Source organism: Bos taurus, chromosome 5, assembly GCF_002263795.3.
Source record: "Bos taurus isolate L1 Dominette 01449 registration number 42190680 breed Hereford chromosome 5, ARS-UCD2.0, whole genome shotgun sequence".
Lineage (NCBI taxonomy): Eukaryota > Metazoa > Chordata > Mammalia > Artiodactyla > Bovidae > Bos > Bos taurus.
In genome coordinates, this window is record NC_037332.1 from 64492470 (window position 1) to 64519403 (window position 26934).

The following is a 26934-nucleotide window of genomic DNA, read 5'->3' on the forward strand; positions in this document are numbered from 1 at the left end:
CAATTTACCTTGTATCATGGACCTAACTTTGCATGATCCTGTGCAGTATTGTTCTTTACCATATCAGACTTTACTTTCACCACCAGGCATATCCACTGAGCATAAAATGAGCATATAATGCATATAAACTGAGCATTGTTTTCACTTTGGCCCGACCATTTCATTCTTTCTGGAGCTATTTGTAATTGCCCTCTGGTCTTCCCCAGTAGTATATTGGACACCTTCCAACCTGGGGGCCTCATTTTCTGGTGTCATATCTTTTTGTCTTTTTATACTGTTTGTGAGGTTCTCATGGCAAGAATACTGAAGTGGGTTACCATTTCCTCCTTCAGAGTACCACGATTTGTCAGAACTCTGCACTATGACCCGTCTGTCTTGGGTGGCCTTGCACGGCATGGCTCATAGTTTCGTTGAATTACGCAAGCCCCTTCACTACGACAAGGCTGTGATCCATGAAGGGGATGGTATGAATATAGCATTTCTATTTTCTCTTCTAGGCAACTAAGAAATATTTAACTCAGAATTTTAAAGCTGAGAAGATAGTTTTTTTATTCCCGTGAACAAATCAGGATATTTTCTTCAACTATTTTTCCAAATGAAGCATTAAAAATGATGAAATGTTTTTTGACACACAGAAGGGAGTACCAAGTAATGTAAGAACACTTGTGTCCTCACCACTTCTCCTGAATGAGAATCTTGTTGGTACCGTTGCCTCTGTGCATTCCATCCCAATCTCACGTTCCTTCCCTCCTCAGCAGTGACCACTGTGCCAACCTGGGCATTTATCATATCCCTGCAGCTTGTGTGTCTTGGCAGTTATCTGTCAGCTGGGTGCTATCGGTGTGTTGCAGTGGCAGTTAATGTTATTTTTCTGAGGAATCTTACTTTATTTCTTTGCTTTTTGGCCATTATTTTACAAATCGGCTCCTGTTTTGTTCCAGGACTGAGCCATGCCACTTGCGCTCTCCCCACCATATTTTATTAATATAATGTGATTAGGAATTAAAATGTACTCGGTTTCGGAGCCTACAGCTGTGGAACAAAGGAGCAGCTCCACAGGCTGGCATTTTTTTTTTTTTTTTAATTCCCATCGTGATCTGAAGTCAAATTGGTATAAAGAGCCTTACCATAAATAATCTTAAGGATCTCATGGCTGAAACTATTTCTGAGGGTTGTTGTTCAGTCAGTAAGTCATGTCCAACTCTTTTGTGACCCCATGGGCGAAGTGGACTAGGTCCAAATTCAGTTCCAGTTTCAGGTAGATGAGCTTATTATGTGCTTTTAACATTTTCTCCAGATTTAAAAAATTGAGCATGGTATGCCTCACTTGTGGTTTGTCTTGTTGAAGACTTGCATTAGCAAATAGTCTGGCCTTGGTCACATGAGAGCTTCCCACTGCCACCCCCCACCACCCCCTCCAGATCTAAAGGAAAAGACTTCCTCAAGATGGCACAGAATTAAAATAGTCTTCTCCAAAAAGACAGACAAAAAACAGAAACCAAAAAGGCCAGTAAGTTGCTAATTAAGATGCAGCTCCAAAGTGAAGAGTTGCTGATTCAGTGTAATTAGTTTATGTGGGAAAAAAATGTAGAGACTGAGACTTTTAGGGAAAGATAGATAAGAGGAAAGTAGGTAATAAGCTGAATAAGCAGCAAGAATTGCAGTTGTGATGCAGGTTAGGGACTGGGCTAGCAGTAGACAAGAAGCTGCTTTGGGATTGTATACTTGAGACAAAAATGGCTTAGAAAGAGAATGGCTCGAAAATATCAAATCACTGGCTCTTAGTATCTGGAACACGGTGAATACTCTGGAGTTAATTGATGATTCACTGATAGAGTCTCATCAACTAATAAATGTTTTCCAGTAAGAGCATATATTTGTGTACATGATAGTTTTCCACATATGAAGATGTGTTATAACTTATCTGAGTAACATTTATTAAATAACTACTTTTAAAAGGTAATCAAGATGGTTGTCCTTTTGTCATCTTTAAAGTAGTTCTATGAGATAAGGGTGATGTGGGAAAATATATATATGTACGTATATATATTATATTTAAATAGACTCTGCTAAAGTTCAGTGACTGAAGGTTGTGCACAAATTCTTCATTTCTTTCATAAAACTAATTTTGTCGAATTTTCTGTAAAAAGTGCAACTGCTAAACATTCTTGTGATAGCTTCTTTGTGACTGTGTCACTGTTCTTGATTTGCACACGCCTTATAATTTAAGCCTTCTTTTGTTTGGGGTTGGCAGTTCCAACTGTTCAAGCTCTTGTCTGATTATGTGGGACTCCTTATTTTAATAGGAGCAGCTTCTCTGCTGCATTTTTTAAAAATGGTCTCGGAAGCTTCTTACTGTGGATCTTTGTTAGGGACAAAGGATTATTTATGCTAAAGGAAAATGTATTCCCCACTGAATTAGCTCGTGGGAAGCATAACAAGCTCATTAGTAATGCTCAATTGTACTTTGGCCTTTTGCTAGGGTAGAGAGAAGGAAAAATGATATCAGGAACATTCTGCTGTTCTCTGACTTCTTACAAAACCAACGTGATGTGTAACATCAGACTTTTCAGATAGGTTTAGCTCCATTTCAGCTTTGGTACCAGATGTGTTCCTGAGAGGAAAGTGGAATGTGTAGTGGTCACCGTGCCTGAGGTATGTTTGGTATGACTTAGGGGAAGAAAGTCACTTTTCCTGGGAAATGGATAACATTATAGCCATAAGCCATTTCCTATTTTTTTCTAAGAATGTTTTAATGGTGGTTTACAATTAAAAAATAGACCAGTATATTATGCTGCTCTCAGCAATCTAAAAATTCTAGGTTTTATATAGTCTATATTATTCTGAATGTTTTCAAACTCTTTTTTTCCTCTGAAAATATATTAAAGAATTGTATTAATCTAACTTAATTAAAGTTGTATTTTTTTTCTTGTAGATTTCAAGAATAGTACTTGAGAGTTTGAATTCCTGTTCCTTTTGGGTTTTTGGCTTTAACACCTCGTGGAGAAAATAACTTATGAAAAATTATTATAGAAAGGTATTGAGTGTTGTTTCATAGTTAAAATTGATATTTTTTCTTTTTTACCTTATTGTATGGTAGAAGAGGCTTATGGTTTAGCCTCTTGTGAATTTATACGAAGTTTAGATAAACTTACATGATCTTTTTGTAAAGATCAGATGAAAGATACTTTCAGTATCAGTCATTGTGATGTTTGTATTATACTTACAGTGTCTTCACAGGGAGAAATTCTGGGACATTTTTCATTTAAAACTAAGTTTTATTGTTAATTTTATTTTACTAGTCAGATGCTTTAAGAGTTTCTTTGATATTAGTGCCAGAAACTACATATTAAAGTGTTTCAGGTTTTCCTTTCTCAAATGAGGAGTACTTTTATGAAGAAGCTAGGAGTATGATTGAATTCTCCTATCATCAAATAACTCCAAATAGAAGAAAAAGTATTAGGTTTTCTGTCGAATAGAATAAAGCAGATTCCTTATAAGTTGAGGGTTTGGGGGAATGGAAAAGCTACCATTGTGTTAATATTAATGTTTTGTTTTATTTTCAGAACAGCAGTGTCATTTCAGTATAGATGACCATGCTGCCTGCAATTCAAGTAAGTGGTTTCCTTGGGAAAATATGTATTTGAAATAATGAGATCAGTGTAACAAGATTGCAATAATTAGTAGAGTTATCACAATTTTTTTTATTGTACTAGTTTTTTAAGCATCAAATTTAATAACAGAAATACTCTATTTTTACTTTCTAGTTCTAAAAAGACTTTAATTTTAAGCATTCATTAATACTGCATATTTTTAAGAATCAAAAATACCTTTAGGGTTGGTGAGTTCATCTTAATTATACTACCCAAGGAAAATAATTAGAATATTTTGTGATTTTCTTCTCATTAGAATTTAGGATGTGTTTGTAGTTAAAAGAGCTTTCAATGAAAACAAATGAAAAATTTTAATTTTATATAATTGTACATGTGTCCTTTAATGCCTGTAAGTAACATGGTATTAAAACTTAAAATTTAAAGTGTGGATTTTTTTAGTTATTTTTTTGGTGAGGAGAAGCAAGATGGAAATAATGAGATAAACCAGAATCATCTTGCATTTGAATTTGAATCATTTCCAGAGTTAGTACTTATTCTTATATCCTTTAAAGTTTTCTTTCTTTTGATATACATAGAACATGACTGAATTTTAACTTAAAACTGCCTGGAAGGTCTACTTAGAAAGATGCAAGCAACTGATAATAAAGTTTGCCCTGAAAAGTGAGAATTGTAGCGTCAATCAGATTCCATGTCTGATTTTAGTTCTGCCACTCTATGAGGTTCTGGCAAGTTATTTTACCTCTCTGAGTTCCCACTTCCTTGCCTCTAAGGTGAGGATAATAGCACTTATTTTTTAGGTAGTTGTGAGGAATCAGTGAGATTGATGCGTCCTGGAATGTGTTACATACTAGGCACCTAAGAAGTTTGGTTGTATCATTGGTACAACAAAATTACCGAAATGTAAAACTGGAGATTATACCTGTGTCATGAGAGTCTTTTTTTTTTTTTTTAATTAAGAAAGACGACATCAAGATAACAGTGGGTGATAGCCTAGAGAAGATAATTTATTAAATGGTTAAGAACAACTCAGGCTGTGTTGTTGCTTTCTCTCCTCCTGTGCTGTGCAGCTCTGTCTTCCAACTCTGCTAGTAAACACTTTCATAGTGTTTTCCTTTGGGGCTTCCTTGATAACTCAGTTGGGTAAAGAATCCACCTGCAATGCAGGAGACCCTAGTTCGATTCCTGGGTCAGGAAGATCCCCTGGAGAAGGGATAGGCTACCCACTCCAGTATTCTTGGGCTTCCCTTGTGGCTCAGCTGGTAAAGAATCTGCCTGCAATGCGGGAGATTCTTGGGCTGGGAAGATCTCCTGGAGAAGGGAAAGGCTACCCACTCCAGTATTCTAGCCTGGAGAATTCCATGGAATGTACAATCCATGGGGTCACAGAGTCAGACACGAATGAGCGACTTTCACTTCCCTTTGGGACTTGGCAGTTCATGGCAGTCTCCCAAAAGGTCTTATTTGGGTCCTCTCTAATCCACATTGAGTATGCTCAGAACTTCTTATTCCTAAAAACCATTTTTATCTTGAGTATTTACATCTGTCTGTTTTTAACCAGGTCTCTGCATGTCATCAATTTCATGTTGATTATGTTTTCTTCCTTATTGAGTGCTTTTTATCATTGCACATTGACCATATTTTTCTCATTTCCATCCTGCTGGCCATTAATACTTTCTTGATGAATTTTTTTTTTTCACAGTGTTTTCTTGTAGTTCCGTGAACCTTTCTCTCATCTAGATTACACAGATCCACCTCTAGTGATCCTTTTTCAAGAGTACTCTTGGCATCCCTCATGGAAGTTTTTGCTTGTTTCCCTGGTGAATGTGAGAACTTCCTAGGATTTTCACCTCTTTGCTAATTAGACTTTATTATTCCTAAATGCCTTGCAGAGAGGAGGCACCCAGTAGACAGCTGTTTTCATTTTGTTTCTTATTCACTTAATTCATGAAGGTCTTCCTTGCCCCTTTTTATGTCCATGGTTCTGATTAGTAAATAAACTTAGAGTCTAAAAATCAGTGAACTATAGCTCCTAAACTTTTTTGGGTCCTAGTTCCTTTTGGGAGAAGGCAATGGCAACCCACTCCAGTACTCTTGCCTGGAAAATCCCATGGACGGAGGAGCCTGGTAGGCTGCGGTCCATGGGGTCACTAAGAATTGAACACGACTGAGCAACTTCACTTTCACTTTTCACTTTCATGCATTGGAGAAGGAAATGGCAACCCACTCCAGTACTCTTGCCAGGAGAATCCCAGGGTCGGCAGAGCCTGGTGGGCTGCTGTCTATGGGATCGCACAGAGTCGGACACCACTGAAGTGACTTAGCTGCAGCAGCAGCAGCAGTCCCTTTTGAAAACCTGACAAAAACTATGAACTCTCTCTCTCTCAGAAAAGGATTGTTTGTACATAGACCTAAATTTTTGCCTAAATGTCAGTTAGGTTAAATCAGTAAGTTGTGTACTGATTCAAGTTCTTCTGTAGACGGCCTATGGTTAGGAATCTTTGCAATATGACAGTTTTCAGCATGTTTGAGGACAATCTTTATACATGCAGACTTTGTTGTTAACATCTAACTTTTAGCAACGTTGATATGCCAATTGATTTACAATGTTGTGTTGGTTTTTGCTGTACAACAATGTGAATCAGTCATAATTATATATATCCCCTCCCTCTAAAGTCTCCCTCTCCTCCCCACCAATCCCACCCTTCTAGGTCATTATAGAGCACCAGACTGGGCTCCCTGTGTTATACAGCAGCTCCCCACCATCTGTTTTACACGTGATAGTGTACAGATGTCAGTGCTGCTGTCTCAGCTCAGCCCACCCTCACCTTCCCTGGCTGTGTCCATAGGTCTGTTCTCTACTAGGTTCATCAGCACTATCTTTTCCCCCTAGATTCCATATATATGCATTAATATATGATACTTGTTTCTCTGACTTACTTCATCTGTGTAAGAGGCTCTAGGTTTACCCACCTCACTGCAACTGACTCAAATTCATTCCTTTTTATCAACCCAGGTTTTTATAGTTTTCTGTTTGAAATAATAGGAATATCCAAGTACTCGTCTCCCTAATATGGCAAGAAATTTAGAATGACTTTTGTTAATTTTAACTTCTCCATTTTTGCACATGATTTTTTCGAGACCACCTTCCTAGCTAATACCCATTTTTCTTTGACAAACATTCACATCTTCTCTGACTTTTGTCAGCTCAGTTAAATGACAAATAACATTGTATTGACTATAAAAAACCATTGATTGTAAGATGCATCTTGATTTTGATGGTGCAAAAAGTCATTTGCTAGTATCCCTCAATTTTTCAGCTAATATTTTTGGTTGCATATCATGTGCTAGGTCTTATACTGAATCTTGGGATTACAAACAGAAACAAGATGTGCTTATGAAGGGAAGTTTTAGATACTAAATTGCTGCTATACTCCCTTTGAAATAATTCTAAGAGAATTTGGGGAAATAAACAAAATCCTTTTCCTAAAACTTTATAGGATCCTCATGTATTTTCCTGAACCACTGCCCCTCAAATAATTTTGTTTCTCTTTGTCTTTGGGTACTTTTAAGTTTTGCTACTCCTGCATGCCTCTGGTGGTATATATTCCTTGTCTTTCTTTGCCTTTGGAATTTTTTAAAAATGTGTTTATTTCTTACTACAGCAGATCGGAATGGGCTCTTTATTTTCCTCCAGGTTTGTCTAGACTAACAATGGTGTTGATATAGCTTTTAATTTGATATAGTTAAGACTTGCCTCAAATAAACTTCAGTGAGTTTAATATATTTTAGGGAGGAAATTGTCTGCTTTTAAAAATCAAGAAAGAACTAGATTCACTTGATGTTACCTATATTTATACCTCTTTTTTAGAAAACTTAAAAAATTTTTTACTTAAAAGCAATCACAGACCTACAACTAATTGTTAAGTGCTGAACCATTTGAAAATAGGTTGCAGATCTTGTGCCCCCTTACTTCCAAACTTCAGTAGTATATTTCTCATGTGCAAGGACTTCCTGCTGTAAAACCACCATGAAATCATCAGAGTCAGGATGTTGACTGACTTGGTGCAGTTGGTGCAGTACTGCCGTCTAATATTCAGACCACTTTCAAATACTGCCAGTTGTCCAATAGTGTCCAGTTCAGAATCACATGTTGCATTTAGTTGTCGTGTCCCTTCTTCTCTATCAGTCCAGAGCAGTATCTTAGTCTTTGCTTTAATGACCTTGACACTTTTGAATATTATAGACCAATTATTTTGTAGAATGTCCCTCAATTTAGATTTACCTGATATTTCTCGTGATTAGATTGAGGTTATGCATCCTGGCAGGAATATCACAGAGGGATGCTGTTTCATCTCACTACATCCCATCAAGTGGCATACGATTTTGATTTGTCCCATTATTGATCATATTCACTTGTGTCACTCAGTTCAGTTGCTGCCTGATAAGTTTCTCAACTGTGAAATTACTTTCTTTCTTTCTTTGTAATAAGTATTTCTGTGGAAGTTCTTTGAAACTATATGAAAATCTCATCCCTCATCAGAATTCCAGTTTATTCATTTATTTGTAAGTGTGTGAACTCAGAGTTGTCCATTTTGTTCAGTATGTTATAATTCCCTTACATCATTATTTTGATGCTCAAATTGTTCTTAATTTAGCCAGCAGAAGTCCCTTCAAGTTGACTTCTGGGTCCTTTTGCATGTCTCCATCATTCTTTAAGTACTTCTTTGCTTTCTGGTAAAAGATACTCCATTCGTACACCATAGAGTTCATTCTAATTTTCTCTCAGTCCATAGTTATACCTCTCTTTTTTGGCAGGAAGAAACCTGGCTCCAACTTGATAAATCCTCATGTCTCCCATCGTTACTGCCACCTCTCCCTAAGTTGATGCCTCTCTCAGCTCAGCTGGGTTCTGACACCCTGCACTGGGACGTTCCCCCACTGTCCCCAGTGGACACCCTCCTTACCTTGCCTGGGGTCTGACCCTGTGCTTGGGGCTGTACCCATGTGTAGTAGATACCCTGTCACCTCACTCGAGCTCTTATCCTCTGTTTCTCCCCTCCTGTGAGAACTCCTTCACCACTTGGACTCTGATACCCTTTCCTCAATTGAAATTTAGCACAGTCTTTTCTCTCAATAATTCTATATTAAAAGTACATCTAATTGTATTTCAAAATTTGCAAGTGTTGGTTTGATAGCATGTTTATGTCAGTTTTTATTTTAAACCAGGGGTTGACCAGTTAGTAAATATTTTTGACTTTGTGAGTTGGTAGGCAAAATTGAAGCTATTATGTAGGTGCTTATATAACTACCATTTTAAAATGTAAAAATCATTTTTAGCTTGTGGGCCTTGCAATAGCAGGTGATGGACCAGATTATATAGGTTTTTTAGATAACACTGTTGTTAGGATTTAAAGTTTATAAAATGCCATCTGTGCACTCATTCATTTATTTGTCCATTATTCAACAAATATTCTTAGGCCCACAAGTGTGTTAGTCGCTCAGTCATGTCCAATTCTTTACGACCCCATGGACTGCAGCCTGCCAGGTTCCTCTGTCCATAGAATTCTCCAGGCAAGACTTCCCTTCTCCAGGGGATCTTCCCAACCCAGAGATCAAACTCAGGTCTTCTACATTCTACAAAGATGTATTATTAACTCAATTTACAACCAAGATGCTGAGACTCTGGTCAGGTAACTCGTTAAACTTACTCAGCTAACAAGTGAAAGAAAAATAATTATGTGTTAACTTTTATCCCCTTGATTTGACAGTAGAATCCATTAGTTAGAGATTCACTTACATTTGTCACAGAATTAAATATGGAAAGTAAGTCAAGTATCTAGACTAATAGTTTGCTTCTAGTTTGTTAACTTTCTCTGAGCTGCTGCAGCTCTGTATACGTGTATATTAAATATAGTCTATGATTCATTATTTAAATAAACATTGGAATTCTGACTTTTAACCAGTTGCACCGATTGGTTGATGTTTTCTCTAGGTGTGGTTTGGAGAAGACCTGCCTCTAAGTCCACGGAGTCCTCTGACCCCCAGACACGGGCCAGGTTTGGCTGATGTTTGTCAGTATGATGAGTGGATAGCTGTGAGGCATGAGGCCACCCTGTTGCCCATGCAAGAAGACCTGTCAATCTGGTTAAATGGTTTATTAGGTAAGGCTTTCAAAGATACTCAAAATTATGTTGTCTTACCCAGTAAATGTTTATTGAGAATCTTACTCTTTGTCAAGGAATCATTGTTCCAGAGGTTGGGGATCCTCTAGTGAAGGAAATATTTGATGTCCTTATTTTCACCAAACTTACATTCTATTTTACAGAAGACATTCTGGTTCACTCTGACCCCCAGGGCTTGAATAGTAAGCAAGTTTGAGGCTTAATGGTAGAGGTCAAGTAGTAAAAGCTGTGAATAATCAATGTTTTCATTTTTAATATTAAAAAAAAATTTAAGTGTATTGGTCTAATTTGGGAGTCTATATTTCATTGATTTTTTTCCTCCTTAAACTTGTGTAAAGCATGAGATTTCTGGGTGGAATATATGCTGTAATTAAAATGATTTCTGTTTCCCTGGTGGCTCAGCTGGTGAAGAATCCAGCTGTAATGTGGGAGACCTGAGTTTGATCCCTAGGTTGGGAAGATCTCCTGAAGAAGGGAACGGCTACCCACTCCAGTATTCTGGCCTGGAGAATTCCATGGACTGTACCATCCATGGGGTTGCAAAGAGCTGGACACAACTGAGCAACTTTGACTTCACTTCTGTTTCTGAAGCTCTGAGGGGCACGGGGATATGAAAGCTAGGAGGAAGTGTTGGGATGGGGAATACATGGCATCTTACTTCTTTACTCAGAGGGTATGAGTGCTCTGAACTTGACCCCCGGGGGCAGGGGGTGGGGGAAATCTCTTTTAAATAACAGAATTTTGTGTAGCCTTCCAAAGTTTTCATGAAAAGGTATACATACATCTCATCTATGGTCTTTCAAGATTATTAAACATACACTGAACACTCAATCTAAAGATCTCATATCAGTTTGAAGATTTGGATAATTTTTTTGAAGTTTATTATGTAATAATGCTTCCAAAAAGAGGATTTTAGAGGTGGAAAGCTGGTATTTCCTGAATGCTTGTTATGTTGCTGTTTCATTTTTAAATTGCAACAAAGTCCATCTTATAGAGAATCTTTCCTGTGCATGCAGCTGTAATGTGCAGTGAATCAAAACTGAATAGTGAATATTGAAATATAAAACACTTCAATGTTTTTAAATGAAATACAGTAGATGTCATTTTATTTTTTCTGTGCTTGTGCTTCTATACCACAGATATTTTTGTTTCATTCCACTTTCACTTAATTTGAAAGATAATTCACTTATCTGCTGTTTTAACTGTAATGTCTAAGAGTGAATACCTTGGATCTGATCTAGTGTTTGTCTAGTGTTTCAGCTATAATCTGATTACATTTAATTAAATTTTAGCCATATTGTTTGAATTTACCATTTCTGGAAGAATCTTAGCTTTGAAATATGTTCTTAGGTATTGAAGTTAAGGCCGAAAGGCTATTGGAAGAACTTGATAACGGAGTGCTGTTATGCCAACTGATTGATGTTCTTCAAAACATGGTGAAAACATGCAACTCTGAAGAACCTGTGGTAAGAAAATGTTTGACAGTAGTGATTTTGTACTTTGGTACATATTGATTTGTTTATGGACACTTTTTATTTCTACAAGATTATAAACTTCCACCTCAACTATATGTAAATCTTGGATAATTTACTTAATATTTTTGAGCATCCGAAAAAAAATTCTCACTTGTAAAATGGAGATATTAACATTTACTTTATAGAATATAGTTTCGAGGAGTCAGCAAAATTAAATGAGATAGTATAGAGATAGTGGTTAGCTTAGTGCCTGGTGTATAGTAAATATGCAATAGCTAGCTCCGCCTGAGAATAACAGTACCTTCCTTATAGGATTACTGTAAGAGTTAAATGAAAAAAGAGGTTATGATGGTTCCTGGCACACAGTTAAGAGCTATTGTCGTCATCATCTTTTTATTCCTTATATACTATCTTGGTGGTAAATTCTATAAGTATTGGTTGAATGAATAAACTTTTCTTAGACAGTTTTCCTCCATTGACCATGAGGTTGTGATTTGAAGTAGATAAGGTTTCCTCTCTTTTTATCAAATACGGATGTTTTCATTCATGGGATGTGACGTTTGTGAGTGTGGGTTCTAAGCATGAGCCTAGTGCTGGTAGAAATATAAAGTAGAACCATCTTTCTGGGAGAAAATAGGTAATATATATCACCTTGAAAATAAAGCATATTGTTTGCTATGTAACATAATTCTAATTCCAGGAATTTATTCTAAAAAAATAACCACAAATTCACAGGAACTATTGTGCAAAAAAAATTTAAGAACAACCTAAATGCTCTTCAGTAAAGAAGTTGTTTAAAATTAATTATGGTACCTAAATAGTAGAATATTATCTGTTCATTAGAAATGACTATTTACCCTCAAGGATGCCTGCAACCTGTCATTAAGTGTGCATATGCGCTTACACAAATCAGACTACAGAACAGTGTGTTCATGCAGCAGTATGTAGGGATACATATGCTTGTGTACAGAGATGTCTTACTGAAATGTGCATGAGATTTCAGTTGCTACTAACCATCTTTGAATTTGGCAGTGTTGTTTGATTTTTTAATATACATATATAATTAGAAAAACTCAGAAAGTTATTTTAACTCTGGAAAATAATAGCAACAGGAAGGAAATATAAGGAACTGGTAATAGTGGTTATCTCCAGGGAGTGGAAGGAACTGAGGGGTAGCGGTGGCAGAAGGACATACCCTACTATGCCTGCTGCATTTGAAAAAACCTTATACATGAATTTCTTATTTCAAGTAAAAATTTAAGACAAAACTAGAAACTGCTCAGCATCAGCAGGATTATTTGGTCCAGATAGTAAAAGTAAAAACATAGGATTCTGTACAACTTAGATCATCGATTTTCAAAGATCTTGAATTAAGAATGGGCTACTATTTCATTGGTGAAGTTCTCCTCAAGAAACTCAGAACTGTATTTGTAAATCTGCAAATAAGGAAGTAAGCAAAAATTTGTCAGTCTGTAAACCTTTAACAGCAATAATTTTGTGTTTGTATTTATGTTTGAGGAGATGTACTATAAAGATGTGCTTTGGAATTCTCATGTCATTCTTAAAACCTTCTAGAACTAACACCCCAAAAGATGTCCTTTTCATTATAGGAGACTGGAACGCAAAAGTAGGAAGTCAAGAAACACCTGGAGTAACAGGAAAATTTGGCCTTGGAGCACAGAATGAGAAGGGCAAAGGCTCATAGAGTTTGCCAAGAGAATGCTCAGGTCATGGCAAACAACCTCTTCCAACAACACCAGAGAAGACTCTACACATGGACATCACCAGATGGTCAACACCGAAATCAGATTGATTATATTCTTTGCAGCCAAAGATGGAGAAGCTCTGTACAGTCAGCAAAAACAAGACCTGTAGCTGACTGTGGCTCATATCATGAACTTCTTATGAACTCCTTATTGCCAAATTCAAACTTAAATTGAAGAAAGTAGGGAAAACCACTAGACCATTCAGGTATGACCTGAATCAAATCCGTTATGATTGTACAGTGGAAGTGACAAATAGATTCAGGGCATTAGATCTGATAGAGTGCCTGAAGAACTATGGACGGAGGTTCATGACATTGTTCAAGAGGCAGTGATCAAGACCATCCCCAAGAAAAAGAAATGCAGCAAGGCAAAATGGTTGTCTGAGGAGGCCTTACAAACAGCTATGAAAAGAAGAGAAGCGAAAGGCAAAGGAGAAAAGGAAAGATATACACATTTGAATGCAGAGCTCCAAAAAATAGCAAGGAGAGATAAGACTTCCTCAGTGATCAATGCAAAGAAATAGAGGAAAACAATAGAATGGTAAAGACTAGAAATCTCTTGAAGAAAATTAGAAATACCAAGGGAACTTTTCATGCAAAATGGGCACAATAAAGGACAGAGATGGTATGGATCTAACAGAAGCAGAAGAGATTAAGAAGAGGTGGCAAGAATACACAGAAGAACTATACAAAAGAGATCTTCATGACCCAGATAATCACCATGGGTGATCACTCACCTAGAGCCAGACATCCTGGAATGTGAAGTCAAGTGGGCCTTAGGAACCATCACAATGAACAAAGCTAATGGAGGTGATGGAATTCTAGTTGAGCTATTTCAAATCCTGGAAGATGATGCTGTGAAAGTGCTGCACTCAATATGCCAGCAAATTTGGAAAACTCAGCAGTGGCCACAGGACAGAAAAGGTCAGTTTTCATTCCAATCCCAAAGAGAGGAAATGCCAAAGAATGCTCAAACTACCACACAGTTGCACTCATTTCATACACTAGCAAAGTAATGCTCAAAATTGTCCAAGCCAGACTTCAACAGTATGTGAACCATGAACTTCCAGATGTTCAAGCTGGATTTAGAAAAGGCAGAGGAACCAGAGATCAAATTGCCAACATCCGCTGGATCATGGAAAGAGCAAGAGGGTTCCAGAAAAACATCTACTTTTGGTTTATTGACTATGCCAAAGCCTTTGACTGTGTGAATCACAAAAAACTGTGGAAAATTCTGAAAGAGATGGAATACCAGACCACCTGACCTGCCTCCTGAGAAATCTGTATGCAAGCCAGGAAGCAACAGTTAGAACTAGACGTGGAACAATGGACTGGTTCCAAATAGGGAAAGGAGTACATCTAGGCTGTTTATTCGGAGAAGGCCATGGCACCCCACTCCAGTACTTTTGCCTGGAAAATCTCATGGGCAGAGGAGCCTGGTAGGCTGCAGTCCATGGGGTCGCTAAGAGTCAGACACGACTGAACGACTTCACTTTCACTTTTCACTTTCATGCATTGGAGAAGGAAATGGCAACCCAGTCCAGTGTTCTTGCCTGGAGAATCCCAGGGACGGTGGAGCCTGACGGGCTGCCATCTCGGGTCGCATAGAGTCGGACACAACTGAAGCGACTTAGCAGCAGCAGCAGGCTGTTTATTGTCACCCTGCTTATTTAACTTATATGCAGAGTACATCATGAGAAATGCTGGACTGGATGAAGCACAAGCTGGAATCAAGATTGCTGGGAGAAATATCAATAATCTCAGATATGCAGATGACACCACGCTTATGGCAGAAAGTGAAGAACAACTAAAGAGCCTTTTGATAAAAGTGGAAGAGGAGAGTGAAAAATTTGGCTTAAAACTCAACATTCCAAAAAGTAAGATCATGGCATCCAGTCCCATCACTTCATGGCAAATAGATGGGGAAACAGTGAAAACAGTGGAAGACTATTTTGGGGGGCTCCAAAATCATTGTAGATGGTGACTGCAGTCATAAAATTAAAAAGCAGAGACATTACTTTACCAACAAAGGTCCATCTAGTCAAAGCTATGGTTTTTCCAGTAGTCATGTATGGATGTGGGAGTTGGACTATAAAGAAAGCTGAGCGCCAAAGCATTGATACTTTTGAACTGTGGCGTTGGAGAAGGCTCTTGAGAGTCCCTTGGACTGCCAGGAGATCCAACCAGTCCATCCTAAAGGAAATCAGTCCTGAATATTCATTGGAAGGACTGATGCTGAAGCTGAAACTCCAATACTTTGGCCACCTGATGTGAAGAACTGACTCATTGGAAAAGATCCTGATGCTGGGAAAGATTGAAGGCATGGGGGAGAAGTGGACGACAGAGGATCAGATGGTTGGATGGCATCACCAACTCAATGGAGATGAGTTTGAGTCAACTCTGAGAGTTGCTGATGGACAGGGTGCCTGGCATGCTACAGTCCATGGGGTCACAACAAGTCAGACATGACTGAGTGACTGAACTGAACTGCTAATTTTGACTAGATTGTTTTCCTAGAAATGACTTTGTAGAATATATTGGGTTGGCCAAAAAGTTCATTTGAGTTTTTCTGTACCATCTTATGGAAAACCCCAAACAAACCTTTTGGCCAACTCAATACTTATTAAATAAAGTAAAATGGCAATACTTATTAAATGAAGCAAAATAAAGCAAAAATAATTTTTGAAGATGCATTTCTACCTAGTGCTATATAATCTTTAGCTATCTTCAAGGGACTAAACATTTATTAATGCCCATTTTAATACCCATATTAAAATGGATATCTAATGAAAATATTCTTGATACCTGTTTGAAATTATTCTTTTGTCTTTTCCAGAATTTTCCAATGAGAAAAGTGCCCTGTAAGAAAGATGCTGCATCTGGTTCATTCTTTGCTAGAGACAATACTGCTAACTTCCTTCACTGGTGCAGGCACATTGGGGTTGATGAGACTTACCTCTTTGAATCTGAAGGTTTAGGTAAATGTTGTAGTCATATTTAATGTTTAATAGGATATTTTTGAGGTTTCCCTGGTGGCTCAGACGGTAAAGTGTCTGCCTTCAATATGGGAGACCTGGGTTTGATCCCTGGGTGGGGAAGATCCTCTGGAGAAAGAAATAGCCAACCCACTCCAGTACTCTTGCCTGGAAAATTCCATGGACAGAGGAGCCTTGTAGGCTATAGTCTATGGGGTCACAAAGAGTCAGACCGACTGAGTGACTTCACTTCTTCTTCAAATGATCTTGATGATCTTCTCTGGTTCCTTTAGTCTGGCCTCAGGTGACCATATCCAGTGATACTGACATCTTCTGTTTGTTGGGTTTTAACAAACATATTTTAACAACAAGGGTATTTTTGGAGAAGGAAATGGCAACCCACTCCAGTGTTCTTGCCTGGAGAATCCCAGGGACAGCGGAGCCTGGTGGGCTGCCATCTATGGGGTCGCACAGAGTCGGACACGACTGAAATGACTTAGCAGCAGCAGGATATTTTTGTATGCCTCACTTCTAGTTTTTCTTTCCAAATAAGAACTCAAATGCCACATCTCATTTTCCTAGAAAAAATTTATGTTCTAAATAGATGTGAAACAATCGGAGAATCAGATTCCAAATCAAATACATGGTTAAACTTTTCATTTATAGTTATAAATCCTATATATCTAGAATGGCCTAGACAGACTTTACTTCCTAAATGAGTTGGCTGTGGGAAAGTTCTGGACTAATGCTTATTAACTAATTAATGTTTTAATCAAGAATTACTCAACAAAGTCTAAATTACTGGTAATCTCTCTTTGACCATATAATTACAGAAATAACAGAAGGTCAAATGATGCACACTCATGGTGTTTAGATTTACCTCATAAACAGAAGCTGCCAACTTGGTTATCTAAATGGATTAATGTTTTTGACAATTCATTTTAAAAAGTCATGCTCTACTGGAGAATTATTGATTTTTTTCTCATTTCGTTTAATTCAACGGAAGCGTCTCTGCAGTGACCAAACTGAAAGCTATCTAAGATTTTTACTTGACTGTCTGTATATTCCCTCAAAGTATTTGTGTATGTATAATTGCCTGTTTAATTTGCCCCTTAAAATATGTGGTCTTATTTTTTCACAGTTTTGCACAAAGATCCAAGACAGGTGTATCTTTGTCTTCTTGAAATTGGTCGAATTGTCTCAAGGTATGTATTCCACAATATTTCAGGCTTGTGCAAAGTCATAAAGATGTTTTAGGCTACTTTATTTTATCTAGGATACTATTTTCTCTAAGTGAAAATAATTTTTAATTGGAATAAAGTAACTTATTTTTTTTTCTTTCTTTTTGTTCCTTAAGTAACTGTTCACATGAGCTGTGTCAACATTTGCTTGTTCATATAGCTTGCCTTTATTTAATATTAAACTATAAGAGTGGGCACTTAGATTTTTTTAGGTTAAGAGTAGAATAAGAGCATGCAACCTTTAAGCAGTTCAAAGTGAGGCAAGTCCTTTGAATACAAAGAGGGTTTGATAAGAAGGCCAAGGTTTGGTATTCTCCATACCTAGTTCAATTCTATCTTCACTCATGAGCTGATTTTTAAAGGTACCTTTAGGATCCCAGATTGAATATTGGGAACATTCAGTAACCCAAATACATATGCTGTGGTGTAAAGGTGATAATCTGAATTTTTGGCAGTCTAAGAGACATTAAAAAGCATTTCCAGATGTTCCGATGAAACTATTGGTAGAAGAGTCATACAGACTTTATTTAAAATTAAAAGAAACCTGTTGTGATATACATGTAAGTACTTGCCTCAGACTTCACTTGATTGATGAGATCTCATAATTGATTTTCAGATATGGGGTTGAGCCACCAGTATTAGTAAAACTTGAGAAAGAAATTGAACTAGAAGAGACTTTACTTAATACTTCTGGGCCTGAAGATTCCATCAGCATTCCAAAATCGTGTTGTCAGCATGAAGAGCTGCACGAAGCTGTAAGTAACTGTCACACTTTCTTTCAACTGTGATGCGTCAGTCTCATAATTTGCCAGAAGTGTTCCTCTTTCATTTTTAGTGTAATTGAAAAGGGGAAAAAAACATAGCACAAATGTAAGTGTTTATTGCACTGTTATTTGTAAGGGTGAAAAATTGGAAGCAATATAAATACTCTCAAATTGGACATTGGTTAGGTAAATTAGGATTCATTATCTTTACAGAATAATCATTTTATGTGATCATTATGAAGACCATATAGCAATAAGAAAAATGTTTATTTTGTATAAAGTATGTATCAGAACAAGGAGAATGAAAATAATGGATGTTAAGGTAGAGACTTCACAGATGATTTTAATTTCTTTAGCTATTTAATGTTAAAATGTTAGTTATGCAATAGATTAAAACCAGAGGAGAACATTTTTTTTAGTCACAGTATTTACTATTTCACTTAAATTCACCACCTTATTTATATTGTGGGTTAGTGCTAATTTGTACTGCTGAATATAAGTGGAGTTTGGTATTTTGAACAAAGAAAATAAGTGACCTTTAGTCTTGTTATGAAAACTAAAAGAAAACACATTTCTTGAAACCTGTATGTGCTGTATGAATATATTCAATGTCCACCTATACATACGTGATCTGCCAAGATCTTAGGATCATGTCTAAAATAGGGAGCAATTATTATCTGATTCATTTTTTTGAGTGCTGTGAAGAAGTATAGAACTGCAGTTCTGTGTACCTAAGAAACTTTAATGGATAGAAAATAATGACTGAAATAATTACCTCCTTTCAAATTACTTTTTTATCTGATTTATAAATGGTTTAAATAATTATAAATCCTTTCCCCAAGTTCAGATTATTTTTAGCTATCCTTTGATGTGGTATGTATGTGTGTGTATGAATGTGTGTACATATACATGCACACATATACCCAGGCTGTCAACAAGATAAACTTGATTGAATGGCGTATGAAAATCAGTTCTGTTTATAATCATGCTATTTTGTTAAATGAATGATGTTGAGAGATAAATCCAGACACTTCTGATTGGGCCCCAGATGAATCCATAAGTGTCATCTTGGGTAGATAATTAAGACAGTCATAAATTTCTGTTAGTGCTCAGCTACACTGAGTATATCTGAAGAGACTTTCTTTAATATCATGTCTGTATTCAGTTAACTGAATTTGTTTAGATATACTCTGTATGACAAGTAGTTGAGAAAAATAAACATGGTCTTGATTTTTCAAAAGTGTCATTTTAGGAGAACAAAATATTTTCCATAGTGGCTGATATGTGACTTTTTTTCAAGTCATACATATCTCAGGAAATATTTTCATTGAGTCAATTCATTTTAATTTCCATGTTTTGAATATAGAATTCCTAAATTTTTATTTCAGTTTTTATCATTTGTAAGATATTTACTGTAGCTAAAAATTCTGTAAACCCCTTGAGAAGTAGAGGTAGTTCAACTCATCTCCATAGCAGACTATTTGAAACAAAGCAAGTATTTTTAGAAAAATGTCTCTTGAGTTGAAATTTTTAGAATTTACCCTGTCTTAGGTGAATAGACATAAATACGTATATGTGTATTTTAACAGTAACTTTGGAACATATCTGAATATTCCCCCATAGTATTACTGTAGCATAGCATTAGGGGGCAAGTGAAAATTCTAGGTTAAACTTTATCTGACATGTATGTGTGTGTGTATGTGTGTATATATATGCACATAAGCATACTTTTTAATTCTTTATTCTGTTGGCTTTCTTGGCTTTAAATTTTGTTGTTGTGGTTTAGTCACTCAGTTGTGTTTGGCTCTTTGCGACTCCATGGACTGTAGCCCACCAATCTCCTCTGTCCATGAGATTTCCCAGGCAGGAATCCTGAAGTGGGTTGCCAATTCCTTCTCCCTGACTTGACATATGTTAATTCAGGTCTTAAAACAATTCAAGCTTAGTCATGAACTCATACATTTCTTACGATCTCATGAATGTGTTTTGAATTGACTTCACTGTGTGCACATTCACAAACCTTTTCTGGTGATCAGTGAGTACACAATGAGTCTGGCTACACTTGGGCAGAGAGCGAGAGAGAGACTCAATACTTCATCACTGCTAACTTTTATTAGATTAGTGACTGTCTCAGATGGTAAAGAATCTGCCTGCAATGCAGGAGACCCAGGTTTGATCCCTGGGCTGGGAAAATCCCCTGGTGAAGGAAATGGCAACCCACTCTAGTATGCATGCCTGGAGAATTCCACAGACAGAGGAGCCTGGAAGGCCACAGTCCATGGGGTAGCAAAGAGTCAGACATGACTGAGCTACTAACACACTCAGAAGATTAGAGATAATAGTTGAACTGTCTTTAAATTTTTATCTTTGAGTTTGATTTTTCCCAGCTATCAAATAACCTTACATTTTAATGTTAAAGTAGTTTTGGCATAAGTCTTAAATCTTTTTATTTATTTTTAATCTTAGGTTAAGCACATTGCTGAAGACCCTCCTTGTAGTTGTTCTCATCGGTTTTCTATTGAATACTTATCTGAAGGACGATATCGACTAGGAGATAAAATACTTTTTATAAGAGTAAGTCCACCATTTACATCCTATCACACTCAGATCTTTTTTAAAAATTAATTCTCATTAAAGTATAGTTGATTTACAATGTTGTGTTAGTTTCTGCTGTACAGCAAAGTGCATCAGTTATACGCATACATATATCCACTCTTTTTTTAAGATTCTGTTCCCATATAGGACATTAGAGAGCATTGAGTAGAGTCCCTGTGCTATGTAGTAGGTTCTTATTAATCTATTTTTATATATAGTAGCCTATATATATGTCAGTTCCAATATCCCAATTTATACCCCCACCCCTCCCCACGTTCAGATCTTGTTTTGAGCAACTAACCATAGGGATAGCTAAGACTATTTAGACTTTGGATATAATTGGGGGAAAAAATATCTTTGAATACCTCAGATAACTTATTTCATTTTCAGACTTCCTAAGAAGGAATAGTTTTCTATCATAAGAAGAAAGAAACAAAATCAGAACATCTAATAAGATTAAATGTCAGTAAGAAGAAAAATAAATAGAAATATTGTAGTTGATAATAACATAAGACTTTGAGTTTTAAGTATGAAGCCTTTTTTTTGCTGACACAGTATCAGCATCTATACTGATAGCTAATATACATGCTCATTTTCTTCCTTTATCCCTTCTGCAATCTGTTATTGATTAATTGTCCCTGTTGCTGATAAGGAGATTCAAGTTTTACCTGTTTAGCATTCTGTCCACTTCTGATATAAGAGCTGTTTTATTCCCAAGTTAGGGATGTAATATAAAAGTATGTAAAAAAATCCAATTTCATTACCCACATTTTCTTTGATTTCATATATTATCATTAGATCCCCATACCCCACTCAGCTCACCCAGAAATAGGTACATGCACTTTCTGTCTTTTAATTAACTTTCTTTTCTTAAGCAGTATGATGCAGTGACAGTGTACAGAGCGTGGGATTTGGAGTTAAAATTTGCAGAGAAGTCTCATACAATTGTGCTGATTTGCCTGTTGAATGAATAGGGGCCTGAGGTCCAGCTTAGGCTGCGCTGGCAGACCCAAGATGTACCATTTCTGCATGAAGGCACCATTTGGGGTTGGCAGCCTGGTGAATGTGAGGCCAGGCCAAGTTGGTGATTTGGGACAGTTTCCTTAATCTCTCAGAGCCATTAGTTCCTCATCTGCAGAGAAGAACTAGAAATAGATTATATCAAAGTTTTGGAAAGATTACATTGATATAATTCCTATGAATCTAATTTATTAAATTCTAAAGTATAAGATTTGGTTATTTTTATTGTTCTTCTGCAGTTTATCAGTATTTTTTCTCTATTATGAGGCTTTTTTTTCCTCTTCTCCCTCTTCTTTACTATCTCTACTCCTTTCTTCCTTCAATAGTGAATTCTCTACTGAGCAGTGTTCTCCTTGTAGTTTTGTACTTAGTAATTTGGATTTTTAGGATGTAAGCTGTGTGTAAATATCTTCTTACAAACTGGAAGACTCTTGTTAGTGTCATGATTCAGTATGAATTAAATTTTAATAATACAAGAAAGAGACTGTCAATTTATAGTGAAGCTGTTGGCAAATGCACTGCATTTCATAGTCACAGACACCACAGACTGTGACTGCTAATAAATTATGGCTGCCCCCTACAGTTTTACAGCTTTGTTTTGTGCTTTCTTTTGGGGGAAAGATGCTTCACGGAAAACATGTCATGGTCCGTGTCGGTGGAGGCTGGGATACTCTTCAAGGATTTTTGCTTAAATATGACCCCTGTCGAATATTACAATTTGCTACGCTAGAACAGAAAATTCTAGCATTTCAAAAAGGAGTTTCCATTGAAAGTGTGCCTGATTCGCCTGCCAGAACACCTCAGCCTCCTGAAATGAATCCTTTGTCAGCAGTTAGCATGTTTCAGAAACAAAACTCGAAACTTGGCACACCGGTTGGTATTCCAAGGGGCAAAGAGAAGCAGGTACATCTGCCAGCCGCGTTGCCGTCAGCGTCTTCCCTGAAAGGAGGGAATCTGGCCCCTAGGTCAGTCCGTTCTAAATTGGCAAATTCTCCCGCAGCGTCTTCTCATCTCAAACTCATGTCTTCAAAGGGCATAACAAAGAAACCACAGGCTCCTTCTAACAGTGCATCATCTTCACATGCTTCTTTAAATCCAGTGGGTAAAAGCACTTTTTCACCAGCTTTCTCAAGAGCAGCACCTTGTGTATCTGAGTCGTTGAGAAAATGTATCTCATCACCCAGTACTCCTAAGACCAAGCGTGTTCCGGCCCAGAAGTCAAGAGATGTGCCTGAGTCTACAATTCTGCCAAATAAGTGTTCTGGAAAAACTGAACCAAAGCATTTGAAACACAATCATGTACCTTCCAGGGATCACGCAGTCTCTCCCTCAGCTACACATTTAAATTCATCATCAAAGTGTCCAAAGCTACCTAAGGCACATCTGCATGTGAGGCCTAACCCTTCTTCCTTCCAGTCCCCTGCAAAAGTGACAACAGCCAGTTCCAAAACTGTCATCAGGAGTCTGGAAACACGGGCTCAGCCCCATGGTAGAGCTCCGCAAGCCCAGAAACCTAAGTCGGCCCTGAATTTAAACCAGCCACTTCCTATATCCTCAGTTGCTCCTACAAAAGCTGCACAGAAATTGAAAGATAAGAATATGGTTTCAGTTGCCAAAAAGCAGCCTCAAAATAAAAGCACGTCCCAGAAGACAGGAACCAGCGCCTCCAGGTCCCCGGGCCGTACCCCACTCTCCATCGTGAGTCTTCCCCAGTCTTCTGCCAAAACACAACCTGAACCAAAGTCAGTACAGACTGCCACCAAGAGCCAGTGCTCAGCTGCTGGGCCTCCCAAAAGTGGCAAAGCCCCAGCTCCAACCAGGAAACCACCCTCATCTGGCAAGGAGACGGTTAGTGCAGATGAAAAACCTTCTGCTAAAAAGAAGGAAGATGATGACCATTATTTCGTTATGACGGGAAGTAAGAAACCTAGAAAATAAATATAATGTGTCATTCTAAGAAAACAAGAGAAGAGAAAGAGAGTGAATGTGTTAACTTCACATCCTAAAAGGTTTCTCCTGTTTGTGTTTATCCAAATAGGTTCAGACATTAAGTACAATAAGAGGGGGTAGAGGCTGGGCCCAGGAGAAGTCTCATCAGAACTCACATACCTGAATTCACCACCAGGAGGTTCTTACTAGTTATAGACATTTATACCATTTTCCATTTTTGTTAAATGGAAACATTTTTGTTAAAGTCTCCCCACTAAGGGAAACACAAAGTCAAATAACACTACTAGGACTGTACCCATGGTTGCTGTATTTTGAGTATGTGTTAAAATATGGCGGTTATTACCTGCTGATAGCAATAGAGGTGCTCTATTATGTTATTGCGTTATAATTTAAAAGGAACGGTTTGGCACTTGTCTTGGCACCTGATTTAGGTTCCTGATCAGGATTGTTGGAAGGAACAATACCGAGTACTGATGGCTGGTGCACATTTGCTTGCTGTTACACTGGATGTGGGAGAATTGTTACTACTTAAAAATTTTTTAAGCTTTCCAAATCAGAAAGAACTGATTTTTAAACTGACTTATATTAACATCAGTGATATTTTGTTACCAGTATTTTTGGTAAAAAAAACAAATTAAGATATAAAAATTGAAATTTGGAAAAAAAGTTCATGTATTATTTATAAGAACTTATATTTTTGATGGACATTGTGCAATGTGAAAGGAGAAACTTAGTAGTTCTAGCATATTAGAAATATTTTTTAATAATGCTATTTTCTATGAGTGCAGATGACAGTTTTTACATTAAAATAATGTTAACATCAAAATTATATTTTTACAATCTCAAAATTAAGGTGATAGTGAAAAAGTGGTGCTGCATAAAAATTCTATCATGTGATTTTTATTTTTCTTTATAGTAATACCCATTTTAATTAGTTTTCCAGTTACCTTTTCTTCAATCAAGTCATGCTGCCTTCAGTTTTCCAATATCAAATGGATAGTCAATATCTACCGTTTTCTGTTCTGTAGGCAGATTCTCGAAAGAACTTAGCCACATAATGTAATGACTACATAGACTCCATCAATCTAATGTATTTGTAAATAATATGTTTTTAAAGAGATTGTGCCTATTTAAAAAAATTATTAATGTACTTTCAGAAGTTTTAGGGATGTGTTTAATAACTACAGTATTATCAGTTATTCCATATTGAGGTTTATGTTTCCCTATTTTAAACTAAAATGTGTTTCTAAAGAAAAATAATGGTTCACACAAATATACAATCATAGAATAGCCATCTTTAGCTGACTACTAATGTTTATAGATTATAAAGCATGAAACTTTTGTATAAAACTAAGTGATCTTTTGTCTGAGGAATAAAGACAAAAGTTATATGCAAGCTAGTTTTTGAAATAATTGATGCTTCTCATAAAAGAGATGGTCACCACAATAGTTAGTTTCACTGTTGGTCTGGGCATTGAGGGAGATAATATTTACATCTTTGGAAAGTGAAGTCAGGATTCAAGAAGTACTAGAAGCTTTACATTTCTAGTGATAAGAAATATTTACTGTATCTTTCAAAAAGGAAGAATTTTACCTTCAGGAAGGTGTTTATTTCTTTGTAAGAGCAAACAGTGCTTCTATATCAGTAACATCAGGAATAAAATTGACATGTGACACAAATCCCAAGAAATAGTTTTTATTTTTTTCAATTGGAAATTAATTCATAAATAGTCCTATTTTCATCAGGCCACTGATAGTAGGAATTTCTAATTCCTATAATTCTGTTTTAATTTCACACTTTGATGCAGTGAGAATATTCTTGAAATACTCATTTTATCCAATATTCAGGGTCAGAAAATTTCTCCATTTATATCTGCATTGGATGAATTTTTATTTATAGCTTACTCTTCCAAAATAAAGCTGTTTTTTTTTAAAGTAAGCAATGGCTGAAAGATAATTCCTTCAAATATATTTTGATATACTCTTAAAAGACCTAGTGTTTCTAACTGTTTTCACAGTGTTAAAAGTACATTGTTGAAGTTGGGAAGAAATTTTCATTTCTTAATAATAGTGCATGATTTCCTTTTTGTTTAATAAAGTGAATATTAAGCTTAAAGTACTGAAGTACCTGGAAGAAGAAATAATGTATACTTCCAAGAAAGAATGGAATATTTTTCCATTGCTTTAATTTGTTATTATGAATAACATATCAAATTAACCTTTAGGGGAAAATGAAATGCTGACTATTTTTGCATTGTTTGAGCCTTACAGTAGGTGCTTAAAACTTAAATCTTCAAAATGTTTTGATAAATTAGATGATCTCTAACTTTCTTCTTCACACTAAATTTACAATGCTTAAAGGATAAGGGAAATTTTTTGAGAAAAAGATTGCCATAACCTCTGTGATGTATAGCTGATATAAAAATCTATTAACTTTTTAAAAAGCCATCAGTAACAATTGTCAAGATACAGTCTTGTATCCAGGTTTGCATACTGACTCCAATTGAATCCAAATTTATGTATATTTTCTTGGACTGGTGATGTTTGTATCAGATTTTAACTTAAATATATTTTCTCAAGTATTAAAATTTAACATATATACCAAGTTCTCAATTTACTTTTTTGTGTGTTCTGAGTATATTCTGATCACTTGGTTCATGTGAGAAATTGCATATATGATGCAACTAAGACCCAATGCAGCCAAATGAATAAATAAATATTAAAAAAAAATAGTGTTGGTGTTGATTTATCTTAAAAGAAGTGTGTATGGTGATGAAGTGATTTAAGAGTTTACAATGATAAAACATTAATATATAATATTCTTAATTGTCTGCATTCTGCCAGGCACGATATTTATTGCATGGTGTTGGCATGTATAGTGTGTTATCTTTTACAATTAACCTCTTGTGGCTAGTCTTTTATGGTTTCATATAATACACTATATATATAATATCTAATTTGACCAGCTTTCTTAAATTACTTTTATTAAATTATTTCACAAATTATAATGAATGTAGTAGAATGGATTAATGTTGGGTGTGATTGTTGAGGACCTCTAGTGGTCAAATGTGGCATTATTGAAACACTTTTATCAACTTAAATCACTGTTTTCTACAACTTCTCTCGAGTTACCAGAGATGGAGGAATAGGACAGTCATCACATTCAAGAACCTTGGGTTTATACACCACTGTGAAACTCATGAAGCACTTTCAATTACATTAACATCCAGTCTTCTGAACAGTTCCATAAGGTAGTATTATCTTCTTTAGAATATAAACACCATAAAGACAGGAATTGCATCTGTTTTGTTTACCAGTGTTTTCCAAAGCCTAAGCCAATGCTTGGCACATAG

At 36.4% G+C, this 26934-nt stretch overlaps 1 protein-coding gene across 6 annotated transcripts in view; it reads left to right on the forward strand.

Annotated features, from left to right (window-relative positions):
- The window catches only part of GAS2L3 (growth arrest specific 2 like 3), a 36977-nt gene extending 10803 nt beyond the window's left edge, over nt 1–26174 (forward strand). For all 6 annotated transcript variants that reach the window (XM_059886968.1, XM_059886969.1, XM_005206743.5 and 3 more), the window contains 9 exons: nt 2936–3037; nt 3567–3614; nt 9607–9775; nt 11147–11262; nt 15873–16014; nt 17153–17216; nt 17869–18007; nt 20483–20590; nt 22253–26174. In XM_059886968.1, coding sequence (XP_059742951.1) covers nt 3591–3614; nt 9607–9775; nt 11147–11262; nt 15873–16014; nt 17153–17216; nt 17869–18007; nt 20483–20590; nt 22253–23569 — 2079 coding nt within the window. In that variant the 5' untranslated portion in view covers nt 2936–3037; nt 3567–3590 and the 3' untranslated portion in view covers nt 23570–26174. The remainder of the gene's footprint in view (nt 1–2935; nt 3038–3566; nt 3615–9606; nt 9776–11146; nt 11263–15872; nt 16015–17152; nt 17217–17868; nt 18008–20482; nt 20591–22252) is intronic.
- Nucleotides 26175–26934: the final 760 nt, after the last annotated feature.